Source organism: Gopherus evgoodei, chromosome 1 (assembly GCF_007399415.2).
Source record: "Gopherus evgoodei ecotype Sinaloan lineage chromosome 1, rGopEvg1_v1.p, whole genome shotgun sequence".
Lineage (NCBI taxonomy): Eukaryota > Metazoa > Chordata > Testudines > Testudinidae > Gopherus > Gopherus evgoodei.
The window spans coordinates 99,812,329-99,833,042 of record NC_044322.1 but is presented as its reverse complement, the minus strand read 5'-3'; the positions used below and the strand labels follow the sequence as shown (position 1 = coordinate 99,833,042).

At 38.7% G+C, this 20,714-nt stretch overlaps 1 protein-coding gene across 1 annotated transcript in view; it reads left to right on the top strand.

The window, feature by feature from the left end:
• The window catches only part of NALCN (sodium leak channel, non-selective), a 335,712-nt gene that overhangs the window by 181,817 nt on the left and 133,181 nt on the right, over positions 1–20,714 (top strand). Inside the window, 4 exon segments of the mRNA XM_030568085.1 lie at positions 1,180–1,311; positions 10,836–10,950; positions 10,953–11,002; positions 16,593–16,784. Coding sequence (XP_030423945.1) covers positions 1,180–1,311; positions 10,836–10,950; positions 10,953–11,002; positions 16,593–16,784 — 489 coding nt within the window.

The following is a 20,714-nucleotide window of genomic DNA, read 5'->3' as shown; positions in this document are numbered from 1 at the left end:
TTTAATTTGAATTTTATAGGCAGCAATAAATTTATTGCTCAACTGCAGCCATAATTCCATCTTTTGGTACTGAAGGAATTTATCATGGAAGGTACTAAGCATCTTCAGCTCTCATTGAAAACAACAGGAATTGAGCAACATGGTCTTTTAAAGTACATTTGTCTTTAATCTCTTAACTTTAGCTCAAACATGTTGAAACTTTTAGGAGAAGTAGTTTGGGTCCAATTTGTAACTTCAGTATTGTAAAAGTTGTGGGGAAAGGCCCTATGCATTCTAAATCCAGCTTCAGAATCTACTGCTTCATCAATCTGAAAGTGTCTAGGAATTAAAACTGTCTAATTCTTCTGAAAAGCAAAGGCCTAGATTGTCACAGTCTTTATTCAGCTGCACTGGTGAGTAAGATGAAGTAAGGGCCCTCACGTACTCCCGTGTCCATGCTTTCTCAGCTTGTGGCTCCTGTTGTGGGGAGAAGTGCAAGGAACTGGCCAAGAAGAGAGAAAGGGAAATAAGTTGTGTCACCTTTACTCATGGAAGAGAGCAAGGTTACAGACTAACCCAAAGGGACTACAGAATATCTGCTCTGTCTCTGCTGGGCATTTTTAGGTGACCAGCAGCAAATGCGAAAAAACGAGACGGGGGTTGGGGGGGAGGGGTGGTAACAGGAGCCTATATAAGAAAAAGACCCAAAAATCAGGATTGTCCTTATAAAATCGGGATATTTGGTCACTCTAGGCATGTTGTAGTAACTAGTATCCTTTGAGCTATGCTGACATATATTGATAATGCTGGCACCTAAACAAGGAAACAGTTACAGCTATATTAAAATCATAAAGAATGTTTCACAAAGGGAAAAATGGCTAGAATAAATATAGCTAAGCATTTTAAAAGCATCTTAGAAATAATGGAAATAGTAAACAATGAAACTTTTATAAAAGTTGATGTGGAAATAATTGAAAAAAAATGATATTGCATATAAACCAGTTTGAGTAAAATGATATATTTGACTATAAGATAAATAGTAATTTACAGTTAGTTTATGAAGCTTTGCATAACATACTATTGTGACAGTGCAAGTTATAAAAATATAATAAATTGTTGTGTATGAATCATTTCAATTATAAAGTTTTACTACTTTAATAGAAAATACTACTTGTCTGTTTGTGGTTTTTTCCTCTACAGAAACTGATGAGGTCATCAATATTTCATATGTTCATACTGAGCATGGTGGCAGTAGATGTCATTGTCGCTGCTAGTAATTACTACAAAGGAGAGACTTTCAGAAGACAGCATGATGAATTTTACCTAGCTGAGGTGAGTTTACTGGGCTTGCTATCCAGATAGTTTTCAAGACGAAAAAAGTAGACAAACTATGTGAATGTCAAGCAACTTGTCATTTCTTTATTCCCTTAAGCATTCTGAGATTTTTTTGCAAATTGTTCAAGTTCCTCTGTCTGACAATGGCTGACAGCCCTTTAAAAAAAAAAGACAACAGCCTTCTGAAAGGTAATTTCCTCAAACAAAATGTCAGTGGTAATGAACTGAGGCTTGAGTACAACCTCTTCAGGCAATGCATGGCTGATAAGTTGCTTTTTTATCAACAGGAGTGCAGACCAAAGAATTTAGCTTGTTTTTATTTCAAACCAAATAAACATACCTTGTAAAATACAGGCCTTTTTCTGGAAAGCATCCCTATTCAGGAAAGCTCTTAAGCACATACTTAATTGTAATCTTGTTCTTAAGTATAGCCTGAACAGTACTCAAAATAGCCTGAATTTGGTGATGTTGCGGGCATGATGCAGAAAAAAATATTCAATAGGGGTTTTAGAGAGGGCTGAAGCTCTGCTCTTGGAATGATGAAAGGGTGAAAAGGAGCTGTTTTTTAGCTGCCTGGATAAATATTTTAATGCTGCTGGCATTCTGTTGTAGAATCATAGAGTCGTAAGACTGGAAGAGACCTTGAGAGGTCATCTAGTCCAGTCCCCTGCACTCATGGCAGGACTAAGTATTATCTAGACCATCCCTGACAGGCATTTGTCCAATCTGGTCTTAAAAATTACCAATGATGGAGATTCCACAACCTCTCTAGGCAATTTATTCCAGTACTTAACCATCCTGACAGTTAGGAAGTTTTTCCTAATGCCCAACCTAAACCATCTTGGCAATTTAAGCCCATTGCTTCTTGTCCTATCTTCAGAGGTTAAGAAGAACAATTCTTCTCCCTCCTGAAAGAGTGGATAGTGGAGAGGAGCCAAGGCAGCATTGTTCACCCTCATCCCTGAGCCTTTCGTACCCAACAATCTCAGAGCCAAATGTCTTGTGCCTTTACTGGGAATAGTGGTATCAGTGTAGGTAGGACCTGCACTGGGGAGTGGTCAGTCTGCAATCGTTGGTCCCAATTTAGAAAAGCATTTAACATTGCAGACTCAGACTTTAAGGCCAGAAGGGACGATCATGATCAATTAGTCTGACTTCCTGCACATCACAAGCCTCAGAACCTTGCACTACACTGCTTTCAATTCCCTGGGCCAGTTCCCCGCAGCCCCAGACTTCACCAAAGCTTCATCCTTACTTCAAGGCTCATCTAAGTTCAGGCCCAGCAGCCAGCGAGGATCTCTTCTTCACTCAATGGTGCTGCCATTCGCTTTGGCCAGCCAGGAGCACAAGCTGCACTCCTCTAGCTCCAACAAGGAACTGACTGTCTCTGACTCTGAAGCTCCTTTTATATGGCCCTCCTGGGCCCTGATTGGCTGCTTCCCCTGCAGCCACTCTGATTGGCTGCTTGGAGGACTTCTCTAGTGCTCCTTTCGTGGGATGAATGTGGCAGGCTGACTGTTCCTGATCACTTTCCTCTCCTCTAAGTGCTTCAGAACTGATTCCTTGAGGACCTGCTTCATGATTTTTCCAGGGACTGAGGTAAGGCTGACTGGCCTGTAGTTCCCCGGATCTTCCTTCTTCCCTTTTTTAAAGATGGGCACGACAGTACCTTTTTTCCAGTCATCCGGGACCTCCCCCGTTAGCCATGAGTTTTCAAAGATAACGGCCAATGGCTCTGCAATCACATCCGCCAACTCCTTTAGCACCCTTGGATGCAGCGCATCCAGCCCCATGGACTTGTGCTCGTCCAGTTTTTCTAAATAGTCCCGAACCACTTCTTTCTCCACAGAGGGCTGGTCACCCTGTCCCCATACTGTGCTGCCCAGTGCAGCAGTCTGGGAGCTGACCTTGTTTGTGAAGACAGAGGCAAAAAATCATTGAATACATTAGCTTTTTCCACATCCTCTGTCACTGGGTTGCCTCCCTCATTCAGTAAGGGGCCCACACTTTCCTTGACTTTCTTCTTGTTGCTAACATACCTGAAGAAACCCTTCTTGTTACTCTTAACATCTCTTGCTAGCTGCAACTGCAAGTGTGATTTGGCCTTCCTGATTTCACTCCTGCATGCCTGAACAATATTTGTATACTCCTCCCTGGTCATTTGTCCAATCTTCCACTTCTTGTAAGCTTCTTTTTTGTGTTTAAGATCAGCAAGGATTTCACTGTTAAGCCAAGCTGGTCGCCTGCCATATTTACTATTCTTCCTACACATCGGGATGTTTTTTTCCTGCAGCCTTAATAAGGATTCTTTTAAAAACAGCCAGCTCTCCTGGAGTCCTTTCCCCCTTATTATATTTTCCCAGGGGATCCTGCCCATCAGCTCCCTGAGGGAGTCAGTCTGCTTTTCTAAAGTCCAGGGTCCGTATTCTGCTGCTCTCCTTTCTTCCTTGTGTCAGGATCCTGAACTCGATCATCTCATGGTCACTGCCTCCCAGGTTGCCATCCACTTTTGCTTCCCCTACTAACTCTTCTCTGTTTGTGAGCAGCAGGTCAAGAAGAGCTCTGCCCCTAGTTGGTTCCTCCAGCACTTGCACCAGGAAATTGTCCCCTACACTTTCCAAAAACTTCCTGGATTGTCTGTGCACCGCTGTATTGCTCTCCCAGCAGATATCAGGGTGATTAAAGTCTCCCATGAGAACCAGGGCCTGCAATCTAGTAACTTCTGCTAGTTGCCCGAAAAAACCTCGTCCACCTCATTCCCCTGGTCTGGTGGTCTATAGCAGACTCCCACTATGACATCACCCTTGTTGCTCACATTTATAAACTTAATCCAGAGACTCTCAGGTTTTTTTGCAGTTTCATATCAGAGCTCTGAGCAGTCATACTGCTCTCTTACATACGATGCAACTCCCCCACCTTTTCTGCCCTGCCTGTCGTTCCTGAACAGTTTATATCCATCCATGACAGTACTCCAGTCATGTGAGTTATCCCACCAAGTCTCTGTTATTCCAATCACATCATAGTTCCTTGACTGTGCCAGTACTTCCAGTTCTCCCTGCTTGTTTCCCATGCTTCTTGCATTTGTGTATAGGCACTTAAGATAACTTGCTGATTGTCACGCTTTCTCGGTCTGAGACAGGAGTCCTCCCCTCCTGCATTCTCCTGCTTGTGCTTCCTCCCGGTATCCCATTTCCCAACTTATCATTTTTCGCAAGGTTGAATTCTGCTTGGCTTTTGGCACTTCTCACTTTGTTCTTAAGTCCATCCTATTTCAGAAAGCATAGAGGCATGTGCTTAACTTTAAATATGGCCTTTAGTCCACGTCACTAAACATATATCTAATCACCTTTCCCAATTAGGGATGCTTTCCTGAATTGGAGCCACTGCTCACACAAGTAAAAGTTAGTACAGCTAGAGACATTAACTTATTCTGTCCCCTCTCTTCAAACTGACAATGGTGGCCAATGGCAAAAAAGCGCCATAGGGAGCCAAACTATCAACAAGTGGGAGACACGCACCTCCAAAGCCATCATGGAAGAGGACAGTGTCTCTCTAGAGTTGAATGTTCCTTTCCTTGGACATCCCTGGGTTCCCCTATGTTGGAGGCCATATTTACTGTGTCTGGAGCCCACAGCCACTGGGGAAGTTACAATATGGCCCTATATTTTACATACAAATGCCGTTAAATTGACTCAAAGAAATCCTAACATTTAACTCCTCAGCAAGATCCGTTCTCTAGGAGAGTGTCTATGCCAAAGTGTGTTTATCTATTCAGTAAAATTGAAATTGTAAGGATGATATTTTATTTAACAAGGTTTCAATGATTTCCATAATAAACCTACTAAAAATGGGGGGGTGAGAGGAGTTTGTATTTGCAAAGGTTTTATATTTACAAAATTGTTTTAAGAAAGGTGGAATAATGTTAGCTTTCCATCATTATTATAGCTGATTCAAAATTTTTCCTTCTAAATGAATCCCCTTCCCATAGCAGAGCAATATATTTCAGACTAATCAGTGATAAATATGGAATGTACCAAAAATCCCAATCGCAGCACATTTCAAGACTGTACTGTAGTTCAGCACACAATAAACAGAATCCAGAGGTCAGAGTCAATAACATAACTGATATGACTTGACATTTTCATATTTTTAAACAATGGTATTAAAGGGAAGCTGTCAAGTCCTTTCACTTCAGGCATTTTAAACAAGCTTTTGAATAAAAAATGTGTTTTTACTAGAATGTACTGCACTGGAGTTGGTGCAGTTTTCGTTGATTGTCCTAGTAATGAAAATTTTCTCTGTATATGTCCACATATGAAAAAAAAAACATATGCATATGAGGGAGAATGGTCTTGTGATTAAGGCACTGGACTGGGACTAAGGAGATTTAGGTTTGCATCCTAGTTCTGCTACAGATTTTGGTGTGACCTTAGTCAGGTCTGTAAATGGGGATAATAATACTTTCTTTGTCTGTTTAGGCCCTGATCCTGCAATTAACACAGGATCAGAGCCTCAGGTTGTAAGTTTTGTTGAGGGGAGGGACTGTCTCTAATTTTCAGTACAATGCCTAGCAGAGTGGTATCCTGATCTTGGTAAGGTCCTCCAAGCACTACTGTGATACAAATAATAATGCTGTCTATTGTCATACTACATGTGTATTTCTGTGGAGGGCACTGTATGCATGTTATATTTACTTTTTCATTATTCAGTGCTAAAAAGGTTCTCTTTAAAATCTGGGATGTAGTGATCTGTCATGGGGCTGGTACACCTATCACACTTACGGGATGGGGGAACGGCACTACAGCCTACACCCTAAGCCTACAGTGGCCTACATCCTGAGCCTCAGAGCAGTATGGTCTAATGGCCAGAGTCAATAAGTGGCCCTCCCTTGCAGGGCTGCATGATGGCCTTGTGGCCAGAGTCAATAGGGCTGCCCTCCCTGTCAGGGCTGAGTGGCCTAATGGCCAGACTCAATACGGCTGTCCTCCTCTGCAATGTCTCCAGCAGCAGGCAGACAAGGCCTTAAATACCCCGTCATAGGGTGTACAATGAGATAATCACCCAAACATGTCCAAAAAACTCAGAAGAAACAAACAAGATGAATGAGCTGCACCTCCAGTTGTCAGTCAAGTCCTTTTCATCTTTCTTCTCTAGCTCTCTCTCGCTCTTTCCTTTTGTGTATCTGACTAGGCAGCAGCTCTCACAGGTTTTGACAGGACTTGGCAAAGTCCACTTGGCACTTCAGGTTCACCAATGCCCAGCAATAGTACTAGGAAGTTGTAGATAAGTGGAAAGTCTATCACGTTCATTAAAATCCCTAAAATAATATAGTCTCAAAAGTTCAATTTTGGAATAATCTATCTATTTAAATTCAGCAGGCAAGCCTAGCCTGGAGTATTTCATATGCTCAGCTACAGGAAGGAAGCCTGCTTCCTTTATGGAAACTAGAGGACAGATAGCTCTAGAAACAAGGAGACTCTTAAGAGTTAAAGCAGTGCGGGGGAGGAGGGAAGGATGTAAATTCTAAACCCAGATTCCACTTATTACATATTTCAATACACCCAACTATTTGCAAAGCTTAAGGTACATTACAAATGTATTTATCAGCCCATTGTACCAAAATAAATAGTATTCATAGTCAGATTGAGATAATCAGAAAGTTATTTAAATTTGAATATATTGACCTTATAGAATCAGTAAAAGCAGTCTGGTGAGAGAAAAAAGAAACAGAAAAACAAAAAACCCAACCAAGTATAGCTTCCTAGCACCAGGGAAGGGTGAAGAGCAACTCCATGGTGGACACCACCATAAAGATTTAATTATATGTGTTCATTGGTTAGATAGTAGGAGGGTGTGCTGTAGAAAAAACCAAGACAGACAGAAAAGAAGAAGTCTTCTCCATTATGATAGGTTTCAGGATTGAAGCCTTAGTGAAGAGCATTAAGAATCCTGAAAAGCAGTGGCCTACACTCTGTAGACATGAACAGGGTTAAACAGTTTTTTTCTGCTACCATCTCACATGGCAGTGTCCTTTGCAATGAATCTATGTCCTTGTATCAATACAGTTCTGAGAAAGTCCCTATCCCTCTTGCCAAAGTGAAGATTAAACAGAATATGGAAACTGAAAAGGGAGAGAAGGGCCAAAGATCTGGGATCCTAACTTCATTGATACAACTCAGAAGGACTCTCCTCTAAGTTCACAGGTAGCTCTACACTCCCCTCAACCTAGTCAGGGCAGCACAGCAGAACCAGCTTAGATGGTAGTCTTGGGTATTGGCCCTAGATTTGCTCATCGTGAAGCAGCATTAGCACCCTGCAACCTACAGGGAAGCATGCCATCTCATGTGGCTCCTCTTTGGCTTCTTTCCAGGGCCGGCTCTACCATTTTTGCCGCCCCAAGCAAAAAAAAAGAAAAAAAGGCCACTCGGACTGTGCCACCCCAAGAATGGATGGAGCCTTAGCATGTGCTGCCCCAGGCACATGCTTCCTCTGCTGGTGCCTGGAGCCGGCCCTGCTTCATTCCTAACTGAGCCTCACATACTTTTTATCATGGCTCATGAGGATGCATAGGTGTTTTGACAGAAGGAAATGTGGCAGCACAGCAGATGGTAGCAACTTGTTTAACCAGTTGCCTGCCCCTGCCTGGCACCCCATGGTTTTTTCTATGGATTCACCCTCGTCCCCTCTCTGCAGCAGTATGAGTATAAATTTGTATATAAACCTACATTATTGCATTGCATACCTAACAAAAAATTCAAGTCAGATGTTGTGTATTTGACTTCTGAATCTTATGTAATTAATTACAATGAAGGGAAAAGGCCCAGTTCTATCAGTGGGAAGGCAGGTGTATAAGTGTAACCAAATGCTATGCAAACCATCTGATAAATTTTTCAGTGTTAGTGGTTTGAGGTCCTCTGACAAGGATGTAAAATGCAAATCATCCTGCCTACACATTTGTAGAATAAATTTAAATATATTTAACATCATATTTGCTAATCTTGTCCCTAATGCAACACCTATATATTCTGAATTGTGTGAATGTTAGAGTTGCTTCTCCACTGCTGTAAGGTTGAATTCCAATACTTTTCTGTATTTCATAACTGGAGTGCGTGCGCACACACACACACACACACACCCAAATCCTTTGGGGCTGAAATTTTGTATGACTCTTCTTTGCTCAAAGGCCTTTTTTTCTTTAACCCCAGATTAAAATACTTTCCCTGTGTGTTTCAAACAGAGGTTTCGTTCATACTGTATTTGAAACCCTTTTTTTGAGACTTGATTTGTTTTGTATATCCAATGATATCTACAAAGGAACAGGTCAAGGAAAATTGGTCATTATCTTTGAAGATATGAAGACTGAGAGGTGTGTGCAGGTGTGTGTGTGCTTGCACAGTAGGGTATTCAGTTGGGTTTTATTGCTTTGCCTAAACAAAAGGTTTAGAACATTGGGGTGCTGCAAGACATCTTAGTTTGATTTAATCATGCAAAGAACTTTAAAGTTTGATAAATATTTCAAACACTTTAGGAAAACTGTTGCAGATACTGCTGGTGATACTGCTCACCAACAAGCCAATTAACCTCTGTGTCTGACTTTTCCCATTTGTAAAAAGAAGATTAATAATATTTGACCTCAGAGAACCCTCTGAACATCAATTTGTTAATGTTTGAAAATATTAGTTCTATGTAAGTATTCCCTGTTAATTCAATGTCTAGTGTAGTCAAGGGTCAGTGGAGTTTTCCCACTTCTCATTTGGGGAATATAGAGGTTATGTTAGTTTACCCACTTTTTTTCTTACCGCTGCACAACTTTTCATGCCCCTGCAGCCTAGAGAACTGGTGAGGGGAGGACAAATATCCCTTTCTCTGTCCTACCTCTACTGTCTATTGGGAGGAGGCTCGGGATACATTGATAAATCAAAAAGGCATGGGAGGAACTGGGGATGGAGGGTGTTTAGCCAGAGGCATTTTCTGTGGCAAGTCTGCAAATAAAATGAGAGAAAATGTATACATCGTAGTAATGGGAGGGGAGAGGCAGAGGGGGCTAGCCTCAGCTAGAGCAGATAGCTAAGTTGTCTAAATTTCAGGGTTAAAAATTTCAGTCTCCCAGAGCTAAAGGTGCAAATCTAGGATTAACTGGTCCTTCTCTTCAGTGTGAACTCTTATGCAGTTTACTGTGTAAATATTTCAGAAAAGGCCTTTTAAGAACTGCACATTTTGGCCCCTGCCTTCAAGTCTTCCCCTGTCACTTCCTAACTCACACCCTCTCCCCTATGAACACTTCTTGCCTACCTATATCTCCATTTAAAAATGGAAGAATTTACCAGATTTATTACTCCCTTATTTTATTTGTTTTAACCCTCATCTAGAGTTGCCAATCCTCCAAGATTGTTCTGGAGTCTCCAGGAATTAAAGATTAATCTTTAAGATTATATCATGTGATGAAACCTCGAGGAATATGTCCAACCAAAATTGGCAATCATACCCTCATCCCTTCTTTCCTTACTCACTTCTGTTGGTTTATTTTTGTGCATGTGTGGGAAAAAAATTAAATGTTCATAAAACAATAACTGTTGAGTCAATTCTCTTTCAACCTTTGCTTGCTCCTTAGATCTGTCCAATCTATGTTATATTTAAAATTGGTTCAACCATTGTTATGCATTGTGCAAATATCTAATCATATTGTAGTGGCCAATTCTCTCTCTTGGGAGACACCACACAGAGCACTCAAAATTGGTTAAAGGACTGGTCTGATACTCTCCAAAAACTATGAATTTCATATTGTGAATATATTTGAAACCTATGAGCGAGTAAATATAAGGGGTTGTGGTATAAGCTGCAATTCAAACTTAACTTTGTTGGCCAGGCACAGGATCATCCACAAGAGCTGATATTAATATGTTTATAGGTTCAACAAGTAATCTCAAATAGCTTAGAACCATCAAGCTAATCTGAGTGGGATCCAGTTGCAACCAGCTCAGGCCAACTGAGAATTTGCCAAGCTTGGGAGAACATTAGACCCAATGAATGAAAGGAAATATGTATATGGTTTTTCAAATGTGAATAGTTTTTATTATTAATCTGTTTTTTAATTGTAACAAATAGTTTGTGATAATTTGTGATTATCTCTTTTTACAGAAAATTAGCACTTTAGAAATATCAACTTGCTCTATCATGTCTGTGAAAGTATGCTATATGGTATACAAACAGGAATTCTATCATTTTTGTGAATGCTCTGTTTATAGTCAAAGTTTGAGAATTTACAAATAAGTGCCATTTGTTCATAAAAATTAGAAAAATGAGAAATGCCTATCATCCATTTTGATGAGTCTAGTCCATTATTCCTTTGCTTGGCTAGTCAGCACATATCATCAGGATGTTATTCCAGCTATTTCCTTTGCTATATCGATCCTCAAGTAGATATCATTTCAAATCTTGGCAAGGTGTGAACTCCGACATAGAAAGCCATGATTTGAATCAGTAATTGAAACACTTGTTTTTCCTCTTATGTATTCTCCTAGGTTGCTTTTACAGTTCTCTTTGACTTAGAAGCTCTTCTGAAGATCTGGTGCTTGGGCTTTACTGGATATATCAGCTCATCTCTTCACAAATTTGAACTGCTGCTTGTAATTGGAAACTACTTCATATTTATCCAGACCTCTACCATTCCCAGTTTACATATTTTCAGGTACAGTCAACTAATTTTTAATATTTCTGTTAAATACCTTGTTCAGGTACACTAAAAATGTTATCCATGAACAGTAATCCGTATTCCCATCTGCACTTTCCTTTGTTTCTTCCAGAGTTCTCATATTGCTGAGTCACTTTGAATAAGTCTTTAAAATAATAATAATTCAAACAAATGTCTCTTTTTAAATCTGTGGATCTAGGGAGACCTTATAAGAGTAGGCCTCTCTCTGAATAAGCACATCAGCCCCCAATCCTCCTTCTTTGCAGCTCTTATTTCCAACTTCTGCTACACTGCTTCACCCTAGCTTTGGTCTAATTTGGCCACAATTCTCCATTCAGCTTTGCACACCACACCACTTCTTGGTGCATGTCCTCCCACTGCATCTTAAAGGCTCCTGCTTAATGTCCACAAGTGGCTTGCTTGTTACTGGCTCTCAGTTCCATATAAACTTGCTATAGATTTCACAGACACTACTCTACCAGCTGTCACCTTCCTATGTAACTTCCCTAACTAGGAGATTCTCTACCTCAGTCCGTATGGGTCTTCTAAAGCCATTTCCCCAGTCCCATCCTGGATCCTGGCATTTTGCAATCACCAAATTATTTCTAATCTATTTATTGGGGCTGTCCTGCACATTTCTGGTGGAAGTCCCTGGTGGAACACAGAGAGGGAGATTCCTTGGGGTTGACCCATTTTCACGTTTTAAGTGAGCTCACATTTGTCCTCTGTCAGCCAAGACGCCAGACTGACTAATTCCCTGTCCCTCCTTCTTGGATGAATATGTCCTGTAGGATCAATCTAGTTGTGGGAAAAAGCCCATAGGATCACTATAATATAATCTCAAGTGTAAGGTGTCAGTTACTGAGTCTAGTAATCCTTTCTTTAAAAAGGCTAAAACAATTATTTTGACATTGGAGAATCACAACCTTACATGAGAACTACGGGACACAGCTTTTTAGACTGGTCAGACATTTTAGGTATAAGAGGATTCTGGGAACTGTAGTTCAGATAATAGCAAGTAAAACTGTGAACATTTAGAGAGACCAAAATATCTTCACAGTAATTTCAGTGATATATGTTGCATTTATAAGTTTAAAAAATTAGAACAGATTCATATCCATCTATTATTTAGAAATGAGTTGAAGCAAGAGATTAGTAATTAATAATGAAAAAGGATAAATAATAAATGTCGTAGCTAAATCTTACAGAAAAGCATTATAAACTATGATGACACATGGTGCAGTCCGCTGAAGTGTAGTAATGAATTTTGACAGATTGTGAAAAATTGCACAAAGCCTATTCACATTCTCTTTATATGATTCTACAAAATTGGTCAGGAAAATCTGCAAGACTACAAAATCTCTGACCCTGGCACACAGCCCCATAGGAATTGAATGATTTTAGATGGTGGCACTTTAGATCTTGCTGAGATTACATGCTGTCAGACTACTCAGAACAATGCCACTCACGTGGCATAATGTAATTCTCAAACATACGAAAACGAATACCTTAAACTAAACCACTGTACTTCTATTCCACAAATATAAAATAAACAATCAGACAACAGTAAGTTGGAACTCTCAAATATTACAAGTAGCAGACACATTAACTCACTGGTGGAATATTTATTTAATCAGAACCCACGTACAACTTATGGTCTCTTTCCAGGAAGTTTGAATATTAAAATACAAATTTTACACATTGGATAAAATAAATGTGATCATCACTAACTCTATAGAATAGAAGGGGAAAATTACTGTCTGTATCTGGTCCTTCCTTCTTTTTCTTCCTCTGATGATATCTGTCCAGATAGATTTCATATATTTAAGCAGTCGCTGGTGGCCTAACTATATTCCCATTGCAATATAGGAGTTTTAATACAGACTTCAGTGGTTGGCTGGTGCTGAGTGTTTTTGAAAAATCTCCCCTCGCCTTGACTTTGTGACCAATCTTTCACAAAGGCTTAAAATGTGTAATTTGCATGGCTTCTATATTTAAAAGAAAACAGTTCATGGTGACACATAGTTAGAGTGAGTCAGCCTCGTATTTCTTGCACATGCAAAATAACATGAAATAAAATGAAAAACAATGATTAAAATGACATAACATGAAAAAAAGTGTAGGCATTTTAACCTGCCAGACCAGATCACAACACCACTCAGGATTGGCCCGGCCACTCCTCTGCCAGCATGACCAGTGGGATGGGTGGGCCAAAAGGAAACGGCATTGCAACCCCATGCACCATTTCGCAATGCCTGAAGCTGGGAGGTGGGCTGAGCCTCATGGGTCATGAGTGCCTGATGCATGGTGAATACAGGCTCACTCTGCAACCACTCCCTCCATCCCCAGGGCCTTTTACTGCCCTGGCGACAGGACTCAAGAAAAAGAAGTAACAACAAATTCTGACAAATAAAATGAAAAATTATAAAAAGATTTCACAGGGCTCTAACTATCAGCATAATTCTAGTGAAACAGAAGTGAGCAGCACTAAAAGTATATTCAGGTATTGATATTAATGTCTGACTCCTAAATTACAGAGATTAAAACAATGTTGAAACCAAACTTAAAATATTATTTTTATTTATTAAAAATAATGTTAAGTGGCTGGGATGGTGTATTGTTTTTGTTGTTGTTGTTACCTTAAAACACTACAGGTGAAATCCTGGCCCTGTTGAAATCAATGGCAAAATTCTCATTGTCTTCACTGGGGTGGGATACCTCCTTACATTCTCCAAAAAAACCGCAAAAAACAAAACAAAAAATAAACCCAAACCTGTCCTCTGGTACCATTATGAAATATTGGGCACTTACTGCTTCATCACAGAATTTTTTTAAGAGGTAGTTTTCGTTGAAATATCTATCTGAAAAGACGTGTTTTATAAGCAGAAACACCTGCTACACTGAAAGATCTGGGTCACATTCCATAATCCAAATCCGCTTGCAGGCAAATGACACGGAGGTTGGAAAATATTTTGTCAGTGGGCAGGCATGTATACACCTTGTTCCCAGGCAAGCAGATTTCTAGTAAGCTGTGTAACATACCTCCAGTTCAATTAAGGTCAAAAAGTAATGTTCACAGGAAAACTTCTGGAGGTTAGGCAAATCTTCAGGTATTTTAATATTAATGGTGACAGGATTGCTGTGTTCCCAGTCAACCAAAAAAATATAGCTAAAAAGAGTTCCTTCTTGAATACCCTCTGGTTTATCAACAGAACTTTTTTTCACCTTCCTAGTTTTCCCTAACGTCTATCATAGTCTACATTATTTATTTGCCTTCACAGATAATCTCTTGTCAAATCATCAGTTACTCTTCACCACACTAGGCATTACCTTCTCAACCACCTCCCTGTGCATGTCAATATTAATTCTTGTTCACAGCAACATGCAAACCACTCTGTAACAGAAAATTAGCATAATTTATGGTAGAGCAGATTTTCTGCAACCCTGATCCAAAAGACCTTCATAGCCAATGGAAAGACTCCATGTTTTATGTATTACAGCAAAGTCCTGTAAAGGGTTTTTTTGGAATGGAATGAAATAGAATGGAATGGAATATTTTGTGTTTTGAAAGCATAAGATGGTGGTTTTTATTGGGGAAAAATATTATAGAATCACCTTCTGAGGTAAACATAACTACATCTTGAGAGAGACAGTCTTAGAAATTTTATGTAACAAAACTTGTGGGTTCTTTTTTAATTTTCATTTTCAATTGCTGTACAAAATCTTTATATATTTTACCCCCAAAAGTACACACCATCTATGTAAATATCTTAAAAAAGAAAATTTGTATATATTAGCCTGTAGCATGGAAAACAAGAATGTCATTACAGTAAAACTTTGCTAGATTTAATTTGTCTCCTAATGAAAACAAATGAATAGCAAAATAGCACCAATAAGATTAATGTGCTACTTAAAGGTCAGTTAGAGCTCTCTAGCAGAGAAAAAAGAAAGCTAGGTAAGACAATTAATATAAAACATGATCAGAATGCAGACCAGTGGTTCAATCCTGGCCCCCTTGAAGTCAATATCAACATTCACATTGACTTCACTGGGGCTAGGATTTCACCCCAGGAGTAGATCTGTTGAGTAAAAGTATCACTTTTATTCAGCCACGCTTCAAGGGAGAATTCTATGTTAAAAAAAATCAACAGTTCCAGACCAAACTCAATCTACCACTCTCTGGGCAGCCAATATAAAGTACACAGGTTGTTCCTAATATGATCACAGCATCTTAAATCAGTGAGCAAATGTGGTGCTGAATTCTGAACAGGTTGCAAGGTGTAGAGAAGCCCTCCTAAGCAGGAGTAATAAAGCATCAGTTATGGGGGCATGTGTTCCTGTTACAAAATAAATAATTGGGTAGAGTAGCCTATGCAAATTACACCACAGAAAAAACACATTAGACCCTCATGCAAACAACACATGATTACCATAGAATGATATAGTCGCTCCAGGGTTCTTAACCTAGCTCACTAAAGGAAGAGAGAACTTCTTCATAACATCAGCTTGTGTCCAGAAGCAAGACTTCTATTTACCCCACGCTGGGGTCAAGGCAGCTGTGATACATTCAGCTGGTAGTGTCATCTCCATGACGGAGATGTGCAGAATGTATAGGGTCCATGGGGCATGAGACATGTATTTGTTTAGATTGTTTGGGGCAGGGACTCTCTTCTTGTTGTGTGTTTGTACTGCACCTAGCACAATGGTGTGCTGGTCCATTACTAGGATTCTATATGGTAGCAATAATAATAATAATATTATTATTATTATGAGACAGCTGTGTATCACCAGCATGCTGGTGATATTCTCCCCATGTTGAGAAACTATGTCACTGGAAGGTCTCTCATTGAATGCAGTATTAACAATCATGCATGTTAGCTAATGAAACATTTAATGATTTATATTTTATAGTACCTCATGCAGCTCTTTGCATTGAGATTCAGGGTTAACTTCCTCTTAGGTCATTGTATGGGCAAACTATCTGTGGGAATACAGGTACATGCTCTCTGCATGAATATATAACCCAGTGTTCACTGTTACAAATACATTCTCTTAAGAGCCACATGTTTGTTTGTTTTTATTGATCCACTGGAATTGTAAAAGATTGTGGATCAAGGCTATTAATATAGAAAGGGAAAAATAACAAGGGACGCAAAAAGCTAAAAATATAATTTTCTTACCAAACGCATGGCTTCGAGCAATAGGAGGAAACTTTAATAAAAATGCTGCATCATCCTAGATTAATTTCAAACTAGGAATAAGATATACATTTTAACAGGGAGCATCAATAAACCATTGGAAAAATTTAACTAGGGATGTAGTGGTTTCTTCATCATTTGTTATCTTTAAATCAAGACTCCTTGTCTTTTAAAAAGATACGTTATGGCTCAAACAGAAGTTATGGGCTTGATGCAGAAATTGTTGGGTGAGGTACTTTGGCCTGTGTTATGCAGGTCTGATTAGATACATGATCATAAAGGTCCTCTCTGGCCTTAAAATCTGTGAATCTATTAAAATTGATGGATAATATAATTAGACAAACTAATATGATTGTAATTGTATTTTATCTTTTCCTCTCTCTTTGCAGGTGCTTAGGGTAGTTCGACTTATAAAGATTTCTCCTGCATTGGAGGATTTTGTGTATAAGATATTTGGACCTGGAAAAAAACTTGGGAGCTTGGTTGTATTCACTGCCAGCCTTTTAATTGTAATGTCAGCAATTAGTTTACAGATGTTCTGCTTTGTGGAAGAACTGGACAGATTTACAACTTTTCCAAGGGTAAGTATAAGAAGGATTGACTACTTCACTAGTATTCTTATTATAGGTCTATCTTTCTGTCTAATCTAGTTTTCATCACCATGAAATCTTATTACCTTATAGAAAATCAAATAACAGTGTGGTCTTTGCTCTGTGGTTCTGTTTTCCTGCAGACCCACAATTGTAAGGAGAAATTTGAGTTAGGCTGTTTTGTTTGTTTCTGTCGCTGAGGGAAGTCTAGGGTGTACAGATGTAGACATGATAGCACAACAAAAAGTATGGGTCTAACAATGGTCAAGGATACAGTGGAGCAAGTGTGCATATGTAGAATGGTGTATACAGTGTGGAATGTTCCACTTGGACATGATATATAACTAGGCTTGGCAGAAATCAATTTTAATTGTTTATAATAGCAACAGATATCAATTTTGATTTTTAACCATTTTTTAAATGTTAATCTATTTAAAATTTGCACAGTTGTGGGAAATTATGGGGGAGGGACGTGCAATAATTACTTAAACTGTAGACTTTGAAGCTCAAAAAGTTAAAGCTTTATAACCATTAAAAACACAAATTGTCAGCATCAATGTCAAAATATACACCGTATATATCTTTAATTCAAACGCTCGTAAATTCTTCAGCAGCATTTTTCTTACTTTGCCTATAAATAGCTAATACTTTCAAGCCTATATGTACCTTTGGTATTATGAAAAATGGTTGCTCTTGATATGCACAAGAATGTGTATTTAGACAAAGTTGTAAAACCTGTCTGCATTGCCAAAGTATGCATCCACCTTTTGGGCATAAATAAATGGATATTGTGGCCATGACATGAAATCAGAATGAGACTGAAATTCAATGAAAATTGGAGCTAATATAGTTAGTGAAACACACTGTTTTGAATGAAAATACTGCCATTTCTTTAATAATCTATTAGACTGGGTGTACATGGATAGGTTCCAGTGACACTTTATTGCTTTCAGTCATCCTATACTGGCTTCACAGTATATCTGTTCTAGAGAAAGTGCATTGGTTGGAACAATTAAATAGGAATGAATGAGGCAGCCTCAAGAGTCATGCATTTAACAAACAAAATAGTTAAGCAACAATTTTGAATGATCTCCTTTATTACATGTCTGGGATGGTAGCCATCAAAAGTGAGACAAAAAATAGATATCCTCAGGGAAGAAATGTTATGCTACAATTCCAATTCTAGCAAGCCTGGCTAGAGAGAGTTAGTAGGATCCTGGCAAATATAATTATGTTTCTTTTTCAGATATTAGAGAAGGGAGAGAAAACAGAATGCTGTGAGGCAAGTTTACAGAACAAAAAAAATTAGGCTTCTGTCTAATTGCAGTGATAATTCCACTAGTTATACTGTACTGTCAGCTCCAATGTATAGTTTTAGGAAAACCTTTAATAATAAATTGTAAGTCTGAAACGCCTGTGTACTTGATTTCTAATATGTGTTCAAGTTTTGAACTATGAAAATGTCAGTGAAAATCCCTAAGAGAATTATAGTTACATAATTAAGGTAAGATATCCTCACGGCAAATTTCAGATTTTTACTGGTGTAATGATCTGTGAAAGATCAAGTTTAACAAATATTGTCAAATAATGTAAACTTTTACATTAATGTGGGCATTTTTACCCACATTTATTTTATTAACAGGTTCACTTTTAGCAAAGATGTGTAGGTACTGAAATATACTATCCAAAGGAAAAGAAGATATTCCCATTAATAGATGATTGAGATGCTAAAAAACAGAAAAATATGAATTTGATGTTTTTCTGCTTGAATTCTCAATTGAATATAAGATGGATTACCAATAGCAGTGTATCAGTGGAAATTAAATTAAAATGTTTTAAAATACATCTCATATGATAGTTTGACTTAATAGTCTTCAGTTATTCTTTTTCTGAATATTATTCTTGTACTGTATACAAATTCACTAAAGCATAAAGGTTTGGGAAATATAATTGGTAATGTGTGTTCCTTTTGTAGTTCTACTGCTTTGGGACTTCTGATGTAACAAATGAAAATTGTTAAGAAAATTGAATTTGGGGTGAAATTTGACCTGTCAATGTCTCTTTAAAGTGTCCTCCTATGACAAAGGTTGGGGGACTATCATTAACATAGCGATCTCATTGACTTCAGTAAGATTCTTCAACTGAATGACTACAGATTCAGGCTTGGTGCAAACATACATACAAGTGCACATGAAATTATAAATTATTCTGTTTAAAGGTTCTGGAATGTATTATTTTGAAATCATGCTAGCAAAAATAGCTTTACTAGCAGGGAGGGCAAATGTGACATCGGGTTCATATATGCAGAGTGTGTTGTTGTAGATTTATAGGGACTTGCTCTGATGCAAGAATGAATCTGAAATGGCAGGCATAATTGACATGGTGGGTTTTTGCAGTTCTTGAAATGCTGAGGACTGGTACACTTACAGAAAGAGGGACAATGTAGGGTAAATTTTGAGCCTGAACACTAAAGTCCCTCTGACAATGAAACAGTAGGCTAAAAATAAAATCTGCCCTTAACCATAAATATCCTACAATGAGACACAGTATGGGTTTTGGAAACAGTAGGCCTCCTTCTTTCACTAATGCCTATGAATTGCATGTTTCACGTGGTTGTCTGAACAGTCAATAAGCACAAGCTCAATGTTGCTCTGGTTACAAATTTCAGTGTTCTTTTGACCAGTGCAGCTTCTCAGGTGGCCCAACTTCATCTTTATGTCTATATTAAGTGCACAAAATACAGATGTTTACTATACTGCTCTTAACAGATCCATCTTCTTTGTATTTTTAGGAACCCTCTCCCCAAATGAATAAAACAGGGCCACCCAGAAGATTCAGGGGGCCTGGGACAAAGCAATTTCAGGGGCCCCTTCCATAAAAAAAAGTTGCAATACTATAGAATACTATATTCTCGTGGGGGTCCTGCTGGGGCCCGGGGCAAATTGCCCCACTTGCCACCCCTCCCCCCCCCCCAGGGCAGCCCTGGAATAAAATAGCAAAGTGTTCTACAGTGTCTTGTATAGCATTATTGGGCCATATTCTGCCTTGGTTTACACGCTATATAGCACTCAAAATATTCCATTTGAGTAATATTTTTAAGTCTAAATCAAGTAAAAGGCCAGACACTACACTGAAAATCACATCACTGCTGGGAAGTATTGTTACTGTATCCAAATAGATACTCTGTCGCAGTTACCTTGATTTACTTTAAGAGAACAACAAACTAAGACAGAAATAAAGAAAAAACACTGTTTCTATCTTCTCAGCCTGTATTGAGCCCTGAGGAGCAAAAAAAAGGCAGCTGAACTGTAGGTACAGAGAGTGAGAGATTTTGAAATGTATAAATAAGTTATGTACTGAACTTCCATTTGTGGCTTTGAACATCTCTGCTAAGACTGCGTAGAAACTTCAAGGTGCAATGCACAGAAAATAGAAGGGATCATTGCAGTTTCATAGTTATCTACACCTCTGAAAGAAGATTGCATTTCATTCCATCTTGGGGACGAACATTAGCAGTATGAATAAAAAGAAGATCACAATTTAAAAATGGTTCCAAAATAACATAGAAACCCATGGTCAAATCCTGGTCCCATTGAAGTCAACGGCAAAACATCCATTGACTTTAGTATCATCAGGATTTCACTCCTGGAGCTGAGGCTGAAAGAGGCTTGGCTAGAAACACATTAGTTCCACACAATCATAAAAAAAAGTGATTTTGTTAGTTCTTACATGATGAATTGTTTAGTCTTTAGAGCCATTACTACATAAAACCTATTGAGGTGTTTTTATAGGCTGACCTTTCTTACCATGGTATGTTACTGTATTATTTTGGGGCATGTAGCAGGGAGGAAAGGGGAGAGACTAGGGAGAGAGAGCAAGCATTTACACAACCTTGGTCCTAAATCCTCCTCATTTTAGATT